General features: G+C 35.3%; 1 protein-coding gene across 4 annotated transcripts in view; it reads right to left on the bottom strand.

Moving 5' to 3' along the window:
* Window positions 1–107: 107 nt before the first annotated feature.
* The window catches only part of PTPN4 (protein tyrosine phosphatase non-receptor type 4), a 117,392-nt gene continuing 104,426 nt past the window's right edge, over window positions 108–13,073 (bottom strand). For 3 of the 4 annotated variants that reach the window (XM_080346752.1, XM_080346753.1, XM_080346754.1), the window contains 3 exons: window positions 12,311–12,459; window positions 9,041–9,176; window positions 108–6,677 (listed from right to left, as the gene is read on the bottom strand). In XM_080346752.1, the coding sequence (XP_080202878.1) occupies window positions 6,591–6,677; window positions 9,041–9,176; window positions 12,311–12,459 (372 nt within the window). In that variant the 3' untranslated portion in view covers window positions 108–6,590. The remainder of the gene's footprint in view (window positions 6,678–9,040; window positions 9,177–12,310; window positions 12,460–13,073) is intronic. The other variant, XR_013922275.1, reaches the window with a different exon arrangement.

Here is a 13,073-nt window from a genome sequence, read left to right as displayed (position 1 = left end):
ACAAACATTACCTGGCATCACAAGTGTATGAAAGCAGCACAGCAAAACCATGTGTATAATAGCAAGAAAATGGAAAAAAACTTTAAATTACTAAAGCACATCTTTATTTTGCAATTAAACAATTAAGATCCACAAGTAAACTATATATATATTTTCAAGTCTGTACCTAAACAGCTATTTGTCAACTGAAATTAAATATATCCACAAAATATGCATAACAGCATTTTTTTTTCACATAATAGAATGAAATTTTACTTAAGACTAAAACAAGACTTGTTAAATGTTAATTAGCATATTTATCCTGGGAACTGCTGGTTTTCGGTAGAAGTTAGTGTATAATTTTAATGGCAAGAAATTTCATTTTATCAAAATGAGGACAAATACATAAGGCCCTTTAAAGCATACAGTAGCTGCAGTGACAAAAGCTGAATTTATTTTCACATCATCCAGTGTTGACCAATTTCAAGTTTCCATCATTTTTAATCAACCACCCCCAGCTGTTTAGCCAAGATGTTGCCTTTATGTTTTCTTTATTTTTTTTTTATTTTTCCTACCTATCATGTGCTTTTTAACAAATTTGTAGGAAGAACCTTCCCATCCTCCAACATTAATAAAGGTACACAAGAGTTATTCTAAACAACAAAAGAGCTATTCGACTCTGAGATGATTTACTTCACACTTGCAGTCCATCATTCAGCAGTATGAAACTGAGATGAAATTTGACAACTGAAAGCCACAGCTGGAAATGCAAATTAATTATCAGAAGTAACTAGCAAAAAATATTGCCACCATCTGATTGTTAATAATGATCTAAATAATAGTCTTCCCTTTGTATTTACACATAGTATAGCACCTGTTGCAGAATAAAACAAAACAAACAAAAACCTTACACAAACAGCCCTGCCAATTTGACTAGTTAAAATGGGATTGCTGGTAAACAAACCAAATCAAATGCAAAATAAATCTGGATACAACAAATAAAACCTTTGTTTTCTTACCTTATTTTTCCTGTAAGATTATTGTGTATTGTTACTGTGGTGCCCCAATGTACTGAGATAATTGCACTGGATCTTTTATAGTCTAGTCTTTGTGGATATATTCTAGTTAAAGAAAACAACAGCTTAATGTAAACTGTTTAACCCTTTCACTCATGTCTTAGGCCCCTGGCCTAGGAGTAAAAGGGTGACAACTTCTTTAAACTTTGTTGTGCATTATCTTTAGTTATCAAAATTCAAATAAGTTAAGTAAAAAAAAAATACTGATTTCCAGGTAATTGATCTAATGTTAAAAATAATGCTTAGCAGAAACATTTACAGTAAACATAGCGAATTTGCAGCTAGCTGAGAGAGATCACAGAGATAAATTTACGAGTACCCTGTAGTTTCTATTTGCACCTTTTTTTTTCCTTTTTATTTTTTTAATGCAAGCTATATTATTCTTTTTAAGACAGGAAAAATGAGATGATAGAATTATTATCTTCTTAATATCTATTTTCTCAAAGTCGCTCAGAAACTTACGAACAGTAAACCAGAAACAGTTGTAATAGAAATCTTTAGAAATCACTAGAAAGCATTCGTACCAGGGTGTAATAATCTCTGTACAGAAACCCATTAAGCATCTCTCTCCAAACCCAATTTATTTTGTCCAATAGTTCAGTCAGTAGTAAGTATGAGATAAAGTGCTACTATTCAAACATCAAAACACTTTGAAAAAAATCACCCTTTAAAATGTCTAAGCTTGCTAAATACGAAATAACATAACCAACAAACTGTCAGCCAGTCCGTGAAACGATAGCTCATGCTATTGCAATGACAGATATTTTAGTGGCTTCTTTTTCCTTTTTATGAGGCTACCGGTTCAAAGAAAACAAGAAGTCCATATTTTTAAAATGGAAAATTTCAGCTTTGCTTTTTCCTTAAAGTGATTTGTCTGAAATGTTTACCATTGAGCTTTTTATGAGCAAAACATACCAAAGCCAACAGCCCAAGCTTGCAGCTTGGACACCAGTTAAAAACTTGTAGCTGGAGAAGCCCTACATACTGAAAAGACGCACATTCACGGTAGCAGCCAGCACAGAGGTAAAATCAGTGATAACAAACTGGCCTCCTTTGCAGACTGCTAAACCAGGGAAAAAAAAAAATCATTTTCAGTTTATAACTGCAGGGAGGTAATAGAAACAGGACAAACTATCTTCCCCTTGTAGCAGCTTCCCCATCACCACTAATCCCTGCACTTTCATGCAAGATCTATGTCTAATTAATGAAATTGTTTTTCCAGGCTTTGATATTGGATCCTAGCACTAAAAGTAGCAACGGAAAAGATTCTTTCCAGTCTCAAGACAAAAGCTGTGTACTTAGATTAGCAAATACACCCAACCAGTGGTGGACCTAAGATGTGAGCTACAAGACTACAAGTGACATTAGAGGGCACCATTCCTGTACTTTGTGAAAAGTCCAAATGTGCTATTATAAATTGTAATTTGGACCATAACCCAATCCTTCCCTTCATCCTGAGGGTCTTGAAGATTGCTTGCATAGTAACTCTACAGTCTGAACTCCAGCACACATACTGGAGAACCTGCTTTCACATGGACATTGGTGGATGGCGGATCTGTAGTTTTTCATGCCAATTCCCTGATCCATCAAACATCACCCACGTACCTGCACACACACTGCAGAAGCATAAAAATATCACGTAATTCAGGTCCACAGGATACCTGGAGCTCCAGCATCTCTATGCCAGACCTTCTCTACTTCCCATCTCCCTGGGCAGTGCAACTGCAGCAGCTCTGCTGCATTTTGGCCCTTCCACAGGTAGCACAAAGTCTTTTGGAAGGTCTCCATGGAAAGTTGCCAGCTACACGAATTCCATAACAAATTCCTCGTGTTCCTTAATCACCCAACTGCTTTCTTACCCATTCTCTAATAGATGGCGTGCCAGACTATAATCAGGTAGTCTAAGAAGCAGCATTATTGCTTTATATGAGATATAAGCTTTCAGGATTTAACAGAGCAATGTGGAAGAAACATCAGCTAGCATTAAATGTAGTGAGAAAAAAACAACGGGCTTTTTCTTTTTCATAACTAGGAGAGAATAGCTAAAAATAAAATGCATAAAAGCAGTATTTTACTGCTTAAGACTTGTAAGTTATTTAAAATACCAAATGCTTCCAAATTTGGAATGAATTAATTATTTAGCCCCATTATCTGGTATACCTAAGGCAGCACTTCCCAAAGCAGATTGGCTGACAATGTGTAGGTGATTTATTAAACAATACCTGCACCTTATTTCATATTTAGCAAAAATAAAAAATGCCCCCCAAACACTCAAAGCCCCTGCTAGAGCCCCATGTCTTTCTACTAAACAAAAACCTTCAAAATCCACTTTAAACAAGAGATGGTAGTGGTAGCTTTCACTCTGAACCTGAAAAGAAAACAAAAGTCTTAACATTATACATTGGCACAAAATTGTCATAATATTGCTCTTATTTACAATGAAAACTTTTTTTTTAACTGGATTTGTATCATGGAAGTGTTACAAACATACTCTTTCCCACACCCGCCCAACATTTTTCCTAATCAAATGGTATGAAAATAATTAATCATAAAATCCAACAGTCATAACACCAATCACTTACAGGTCTATAGGTCATTATGTCTGAAAGATACATTCATGTTTTGTACAGCATGAAACATACAAAAACTTCTTTAAAAAACTCTTAAGGATGATACAGATCTTCATAACCCACAGTAAAATATTTAGTAATTTCACCTTTTTTTTTGGCCATATAAAAATAGCTTAAAGGCCATTTATACCACAAAAGGTAGAAACATTTGAACAAATGATTTATGGTGCAGAAAGGCTTCAATGCCAACCTCTATCCCAATCGCTTTTTGGTTTCCACCATCCTGGCTTTGGAGAAGCCAGAAAGTCAGAGTTGCTGATGGCCAATTATCTAAGGATAGCTAACTTGTTCCAATTTTTGCCTAGTGCAGCTAATTAATACACTACAAAGCATCTTAAGTCAGTGCAGAGGAAGATTTTGAAGAGACCTATTATTCTTGCCTGTGTTTATAATCAAAACAGATGATTATATCTGATCACAGATGATCGATAAATATCCCACACTTAATTGTGGTATAAATGGGTCTTTTGAACTGCTTTGGCAACTTTACATAAGAATATTTAAATATGTGACATACCAACACTATATAATGTTGCTATAAAATCCATTTCTGATTTCCCTCAGAAAAAAGGGTAAATGCTATTTTCAGTTATGACTTGACTATGAAGAAAATTTATTTCAACATAATGGATTATTTTATTTTTTAGACATTAAGTGCCAAGTTTAAAATAAACTTCCATCTAGCCTGCATCTCAGCCAATAATCTTGTCACACTGAAGTTAAAGCTTATACTTTCCTAAAGAAGAATTTTCTTTTGTTGCAAATGGCTTAAAATATAACTGAGATTAAAGCTACCTTATTACTCTTTTTCACTTGATCAGATCCAGAGATTCTTGTAAGATTAATTTTTCACTGAGGGATAGTATTGATTTAAGCATGAAATCTAGAAATATAAGTAACAGGGCCACAGGCCACCTAATATTTTGTTTTCTAAAAATATTTTAAACTCTATTGTAAACTTCCTTAACACTATCTTCCATTTGGCATTGTGGTTCCTGTTTATTATTAAGCCATACGCCAGGATTTCAGTTTGCCTGAATCCCTTTTCACTTAGAACTTCATAGCTGATTTCTTTCTAATGTCCTTAGAATACAGCATATAATTCTTCAATAGTTAAAAATTATTTAGTGTAGAACTTTCAATTCTAATTTATGCTCTGTATAGCCTACAACAAAATTTACTTGACAAACATTTTCAGAAAACCAATACAATAAATTAAAACTTTTAAATAGAGGGCACAAAGTTATGTTGTCACAGGACAGTCAAATAAGTGACTGATTTTGTTCTTACAGTATATTACACTGGACACCTTGCTTCTGAATTGGTTTCTCCTATACTGGAAAAATACTTTAAAACTGGGACATTTATGTATCTTTAGAATGAGCTCAGATACTGTATCAGACAGACAATTCTTACAAATCTTCTACCTACTTAAATAAGAAGTAACCCATACCAACTGGAACAATTTTGCACAAGCATAACAGAAGGTGACTGGGGTCAATATGGAATTTAAATAAAGTTCTCAAACAACTTCATAGTGTTCTCCTCCCTTCCCCCCACCCAAACAATTAAAAAAAATTAAAAGGCAGACCTGTACGAACATGGCTTGAAATCAGCGATGAGGATTTAAATAGTAATTGGTTAGCAGATAATGGAATTAAATCACATCTGATTGCAAGTTCAACTTAATTATCAGTGCTATTAAAGAGTTACGTTCTAATCAAGTAAGACAGCTATTTCTCAATAAAAGGATAAAACAAAGTATCAGCTTCTAATGACCTACCAGCATTTCATAGTAAGCTGCTTGTAAGTTACTAGTTGGAAGGAATGAAGGAATGTGTCAGATTTCTCGCATAATTCAACACAGCAGCATACAATGCTCATTCATGAAGTTGGCAGAGGTGCTTTTGCTCCCGAGAGCAGCACGCAGGTACTTGTATAAGGAAAGAGGGAGTGGTATTTCTCTGACCCTTTGCGGTAACACGTTCCAAGCACCAAGGGCCATTTGAAAAATCTGAACCCATTAAGATAAATATGACAGGACAATACCGCCCCCACAGAATCATGAGTGCCTTTCACTGGATGTATGCTGTAAGTCTCAAGGCACTTAAGGGGTTAAGACATAATGCATGCACTAGTTCCCATCACGTAATCTTAAGTCACATGAATCAGAATACACCAGTGTATGACACACAAGCTGTGTCAAAGAAATGCTGTTTATTTTATTATTATTATTATTATTATTATTTTTTATTGTTAGTTTGTACAAGATGCTGGTAAGTGGGCAATTATGCAGCTACTGCTGGGTTAACACAGACACCAGCGTTCCTCTAACAACCAGCTGGTTTCTTGTCAGAGTGTAGGACAAAGTGTGTGCTGCATCAGTAGGCAGTGTGTATCTATCGAGTATTGGCAATATTGCTAATGTTGTAAAAAACAAAACAGTGAGAGTCTGTACATAGTAAATAAACCTAGCACTGGAAAAAGACCATGGCTTAGTGTATTTTTTCATTTGTTTTTCATTTTAAGAGACATGGGTGTAAAACAGAGTGAAATAATTCCAAGCCTTGTTTGTAGCAATTCAACCAGAAGCGCAGTATGACACTACAATGAAATATCGTAGATTACCCTGAACACAATTAGTTCTTTCAGTTTATGGTTTGTTCGAAGCAAAGCACGAAAATAAAGTCTTCAAAGAGATGAAGGTTAGGAGAGTTTCGGAGACTGATTTTGTTTCAACGTAAAGTGCAACAGTGCTGAAGTTTTCAAAGTCCTTTGTCAATTCTTTGCTGTACTTCACTATCATTTCCTGCAAGCAGTATTATGGCACAAAGAATGCTGCCAGTTCATTAGAGAGGACAAGATTCCTCAATTGATATCCTAGTTTGTTTTTTTTTTTTGCTCTTTACTTATGCAGTGGTGCTTGTAAAGGTTTAATAAATCCTTCTTCGTACACCTTCAAAATAGCTTCACATACAAATCTGTATTGACTCTGAAAAGGAAAGCAGATTCAGTAAATTGAAAATAAATGTAACAACCACATAACATTGAAGCAGGAAAGGCCTCTAAGGTTTCCCCATACCATTCTAACGACAGGCCAAGAACTGTGCTTCAAAATTAGTTTAGGAAACACAAAACAACGGGAACTTCATATTAGAACATCTTGTTTCTCAACAGAACAGGATGAGGAGCACTTTGAAATATATACCAAAAGTAATACCCACAACATATTATTACAATGTCACATTAGTAATTTCCTGCTCTTCATTTCATTGTTGGTTTCACTGACCTGAGGTTTCCAGGCACTTTGATTTAGAATTTATAGTTTCAAAGTACTTTCACTCTGTCATGTTACTGATATATCCCTCTCAGAATTTGATAAATAAGAAAATTGTTTCATGTTGTAAAAAGCCCAAACTCCAGTTTATTAACATTGTGTAATGTCTAAGTCTGCAATGTATTCAAATATAGCACCTGCATATAAAGAGGCCACTAATATTTTGTTTTGAACAAATAATAGTTAAAAAACCCACAAGTAATCAAATTAGAATATAATGAAAATAAAATTAAATAAAGTCACTGTTTTGTAAAACACCACAACTAACACTGAATACCACATAATGGTGCATCTGCTGGTCAGAAAGCCAGCATGCCTCCCGTTCAGTGTGGTGGAATATCCCCCTCTGTGCAGTACTTAGCGATGTCAGACCTTAAATGGGTACCGTAACAGATTCAGCGATAGAATAATTATTTACTATATCATTGCAGGTATATTAAGCCAGTTAATTAATACATATTTGTGTAAAATACATATTTTGCCTGCAGTGCTGCCTGAAGGAGCCCCAGCTCTCCTCAGGCAGCGAACTGAGCAGAGAGCTGAGCGCTGGGCCATCTCCTGGACACCGGGTGAATCTGTCCGGATTTACGAGACAAGAGAGCGAGTGCTAAAGGAGAACAGCTACAGTTCATGGGATCTTAAAAACAAACTTCAAATCCTTTACTACCCCTTCTCCCCTTGATGCAGTGAACACCTGCATTTCAAAGCTTGAAAATTCTGGCCTCTGATAAAAAATGGGAAGACCACAAGATATTTAGCACAAGCTGTGAAAAAATATAGTTAAAAGCCTTACCCTGCACCTCCTCCCCTTAGTCATAGAACTCTCTATGTATGCTAGAGAGATATGCTATTCATACAGTGTAGTCGTCACAAACAGCAAGAGCCATCCTTATCTATTTTTTTATATATCATCTTCCTCACCCTTCCCACCCTAGCTGAATAAGGCAACTTTTTTTAGTGGAACATGAATACTGGACAGCAGCATTGAATGACCACCTAGAAGGGGAGACCCATATATACTTTTTGTCAGTCTGAATACTCTCTGAGGAACAGAAAAGGCTTATTCAAATTGGATTAGAGGAACTGCAGCAGGGACATTAAAATTACCACCTTCAAGTAATTGCGGAAGAGATTTGATACTTTTTTCCTTCAAAGTTTTTTTGTTTGGTTGGTTTTGGTTTTTGTTTTCGAAAGACAACTCAATCTTTTGATCCGTTTAAAGTATTTTCTAAAAATGTAAACGGAAACTGCTCTCAGAGACATATAACACCTAACTGATACAAATACAACATTGCTAAATTTGTTCTAAAACCTCTACAACTCTGAAATGTAATACATTAAAGCAACATAGCAATTATCTCAAATACCCAAACATTATAGATCCAGGAAAAACTCTAGCATCTTAAGACACATCAAATGTGAAGACAGCACCAAAAGAATCCTGGTGTCAAGTTGCCTTTTTTTTTAGAATACATACAATTAAAATTATTTTGATACATCTCACATCAGATTTAATGACTTCAATTAAAAAAGAAAATATTATTTATGTGATTATTTTCCTTTAACTGAGTCACTACAGGGCAGAGTTAAGTCTTGCAACTAGGGCAACATAAGATCATTGAATTGCATCACTGAAGGTTTTCCTTACATGTTTTTGATCTATCTGTATTTGCCTTTGATACTACTCCCATTATTGACACCTGGAATTAGACTCCTGCTTTCTCCACTGAGTAATTTGTACCCTACAGAAAACAGGCCTTTTTGACATTAATTGCCAGGTATCCCTGAAAGGAGTTGCTGCTTTTTCAAGTTTTCTTTGTAGAAATTTAAATAGTTGCTCCTTTCCAACAGCCTTAGCAATTTATTCCTGCCTGAAGCCAAGGCTACAGCTACAATGGGTACAGGTGACCTCTTTGCAATATGATCAACAGCAAGTATATTAAAAATCCATCTAATGATATGACTAGATAATAGGAAATTATTCTTCTGCAATGTAGAACAGCAAATACGTTACTCACAGGTGTTTGGATCATCATGGCTCTTTGATCTCTCATGGTTCTTACAATATCTAATGGATAAACAGGCTGATTGCACTCAATTAGACACATTGCTGTCTCCATAGTGATAAGAACTCCTGTCCGTCCAATCCCAGCACTGGAAAAAAACACAACAACAAAAAACCCCACATGGAAAATGAAACAAAGTTCCTGGAATATGGTTCATACTTGAAGACCTAAAGGGTGTTAAAAAACACCCAACTCAAGACCTTCCTTCTCCAGGATTCTCACAACTGATGGTTATGATTCCCATGCTGTTGGGGCAGGGGTTAGAGATTGTGTCCCTGGGAAAAGTCCATCCTGCCTGAATACAGCAAAAACCACCAGCACAGTCAGCCCTTTGAAGAGGGACTGTCTTAACCCAGCCGTTCATCGGAGCAGAATTTACAGATTTTTCTTCAGTTGATACTAAAAACTGTACTAATATCTAGATGACAACAAAAGACAGAGATACCAAGCATACACTGTGCACTTTGTGTCAATTTGACATTACTGGAACATGGGGCTGATTTGATAAAACCACGTGCATTGAAGTGATCCATTCCTTTTCCTTTGTATTTCAGAATAAGGAATAGAAAAATTACTAGAAGCCTCTGGAGGATGACAATAATGATAATTTTCTTGTTATGAAAAAAGTACAAGAGAGATCTAACTTGCGTAGACTGAAAAGGAACACATAATAGTAATCCCTTTCAAGACAAGGAAGAACTGTAACATACACACCTTAGAGTGGCAAAATTTTTAAGAGAGCTTATATGAATCATCCTTAGTTAAAAAATAAAACGAATCTAAGGATTTATCTGCATTGTTTCACATATACATACACGTTTCCACAAGTAGCAATCCTCAAAGATGGAATATTTAACCTTAACCTTGACAATAAGTTTCACATCAAAATTTTTCACATTCAAGAAAATTATGTTGCACTTTTGAAACAGAAAACCAATGTTCTCCATATTTGAATACAGGACCAAATCCATATTTTCAAATGCCAGTATTACTTCAACTTATACAACTAGTATTTCAGTCAAAAGATGAAAGTGTTTCCTTCTAAACTAGTTAATATAAACGTTCCAAACTTCGAAACTTAATTGTTCTGATTTGGAACCATAACTTCAAATTAAGTCTGACCAAACTACAACTTCAAATCTTTGCCCAGAAGGTGGCATCAAAGCCACTATATATTTCAGTGATGTAATGAGAATTTTATGACAAGGTGTAAATGTGCTGGTTATGTAAAATTATTCAATGGTATGCTATATTTATAGAATTTATAAATATAGAATTTATATGCAGAACGTTTTATCAAATCCAAACAGGAACAGTATCTGTCAAAGCACTCAATGATTCATTTTACAACTTGAAAAGATTTGGAGAGGAGCAACAACAACGATGGGAAGCATGATACAGTTTCCGTATGATAAATATCAGGTAGACTAGGACTCTTCAGCGGGGAAAAATAAATCATTGAATGATAGAGGGGAACATCGAGACATGACATGAGAATCATTAAGGGCACAGACAGGATGTGTGGATCACCATCATAGAAGAGGAATTAGAAACTGTTCAACTCAACTAATAGGAGCCTTGTAAAAATAAAACCACACATGAACACAAGCTTAGAAACTAGTGTTTTAAGGAGTTCAACATCACAAAAACCTCTCTAATTTCTTGAGGTTTCTGTTGCCTTACAATCTGTTAGTTTGGCTTTGTTTTTAAACTGCTATTGTACAAAAGAAAAGTTTGCTCTCTTAGCTACTTGGATTCTCCGTACTAAAGCTGTTGGCTCAGTTCTGAAAACAAGTTTCACCATTGTGTTGCACTAACGTCTTCTGCCATTATACTGAACAAACATTAAAAAAGGTGTGTGCAGATGTGGAGGAACCCCTGGGCTCCTTCAGCTTGGCTCACTAGAGGAATTTGATTATAACTCCCAACAGACTAGTTAGGCCAGTTAAGTAAATTCTGTTGAACTGTGATATTCCCTCTCTTTTCTTCTCTGAAACATAAAACTATTATAAATGTTGGTATTGAAATTACCAGTGTGGAGATGAACTGACGTCTCATTGAGACAAATGAAATTGTTCACACTCTTGAAGTCGTTGCTCCAGTGTCTCTGCAGACTTCCACAAGTTGTATTTGCCAGATATTTTTGCTATTTGTTAATAACCATACTAATGAAAAAGTATATCAATAATGGAAGTTGAGGGAAAATATAATTTAAGGCAGTGGCCTTCTGGTATTGGTTTCTCTAGTAAATAAAATTCACCCTGAACAGCACAGAGCAGAACAGAGAACAAAAACCATTTAAATACCATTTCTGATAAACAAAGTATTAGAAAGAAAAAATCTTGTTCTTTCATCTTCTTCAATAAATGTCTAGTTTACTTGTAGATTAGATAGCCTTTACATTGATTTTATCCCTTAAACCTCTCAGCTTCCACCTGAAACAGAAAGGATGCAAACCTGGCTCGGGAACACCCACTGACTGGGGACTATTTGGGCAGTTAGAGGTCGACTTTTATTCACAGAACTGCTCACCGGGAATTGGCATAACACATGTTCATTTGAAGATATTTGGCATTAGACGTTATAATTTACTAATTAGGTAAAGGATTAAGATTTTGAAATTTACTACAGAATACTATTAAAAACTACTGCACAAGAAAAACAAAAAACTACATTTCATGTGTACATAAAAATTAGAATAAGAGTTATTTTAATTCATGACAAAATTACGTTGTGGAGAAAAATGTAAATGAAAATCTTTATGTATGTATCAAAATATCACGTAGCCAAAGATTGCCAACTTCAGAAGAAAATATCTTTTATTTGATCACTGCATATACCATCCACATTTTCTGCTATGGATTATTTATACAGCTATTCCGGAGTCTTGTAGAAAAGTCACCAGGAGGAAAAGGCTCCTAACTATCTTTTGACATTTCCCTGAATTATTATATAGACTGTTAGCAGAAGCATTTAATCCGTAAACAAAACAAACATGCAAAAAATCCCTGCACAGATCAACACATGTATATACTCAAAATTCACCTTATTGAAACATGAATACAATTTTAAGTAATTGTTTCATTTAAATGTCGAGTTCTCCTGTCATTTCCAAAGCAGATACACAATTACATTTATTTCAACAACAAAGCACAGAGACGCTATCGGATGATATATAAGTTCAGTTTGATGATTTAATAAAGTTGGAAAAAAAATGGATACCTGCAATGAACAACAACAGGTTCTTCTCTGCCAGCCCTCTTCTTTCGCACAAGACACACAAAATCCAGGAAATCGCTGGAATCATCAGGAACCCCATGATCAGGCCATGCTATGTACTGGATCTGAGTCAGTTGGCGACTTTCCTCTTTCTAATCAGAAACAAAGTTTATCCAAAGACAATTCATGACCCATTAAAACAAAAACAAAACACACAAACCAACCACCCCCAAAACAAACACCAAAAATAATAATAATTAATTTAAAAAAAAAAAAAATCAATGGTACATTTACAGCAACTTGAACCCCTAATAAAAGTGGCTTCAGGCAACTAGCAGCACTTTATTCATGTTAATCTCGGATTTTATAACTACATTTTTCCTTAAAAACAAAATGGCAATCTACAAATGTTTACATCTTCAACGGGTTAAAAAAAAATACATGTCATGTAATAAGAAAGCAGTTCAAGGATACCAGCGCTCTATCTGAACACTAGATGTACAAGGCGGTGGCCACATTTAACAGAAAGAGCTTCTGTCTCACTAGATCAAATGATAGAACTGGGAAGGGAGGAGCAGGACTTTGAGGCATAAGAGTTTTCCTTCAGATCCCGTGTGAACAGCAGTATTGTTTCGGTTTTATCTGCACCTCTTAATTTCACCCAATTTACTAACACGTAAGATGCAGAATCACTGTTTTCCACTCCAATATCACAAACGACCTGCCTCTGGTTAGTGAAGGAGACCAGCTGTACGATCAGTGTAAA

This window comes from Nesoenas mayeri (assembly GCF_963082525.1).
Source record: "Nesoenas mayeri genome assembly, chromosome: 6".
Taxonomy (NCBI): domain Eukaryota; kingdom Metazoa; phylum Chordata; class Aves; order Columbiformes; family Columbidae; genus Nesoenas; species Nesoenas mayeri.
This window is presented reverse-complemented; position numbering and strand designations above follow the sequence as displayed.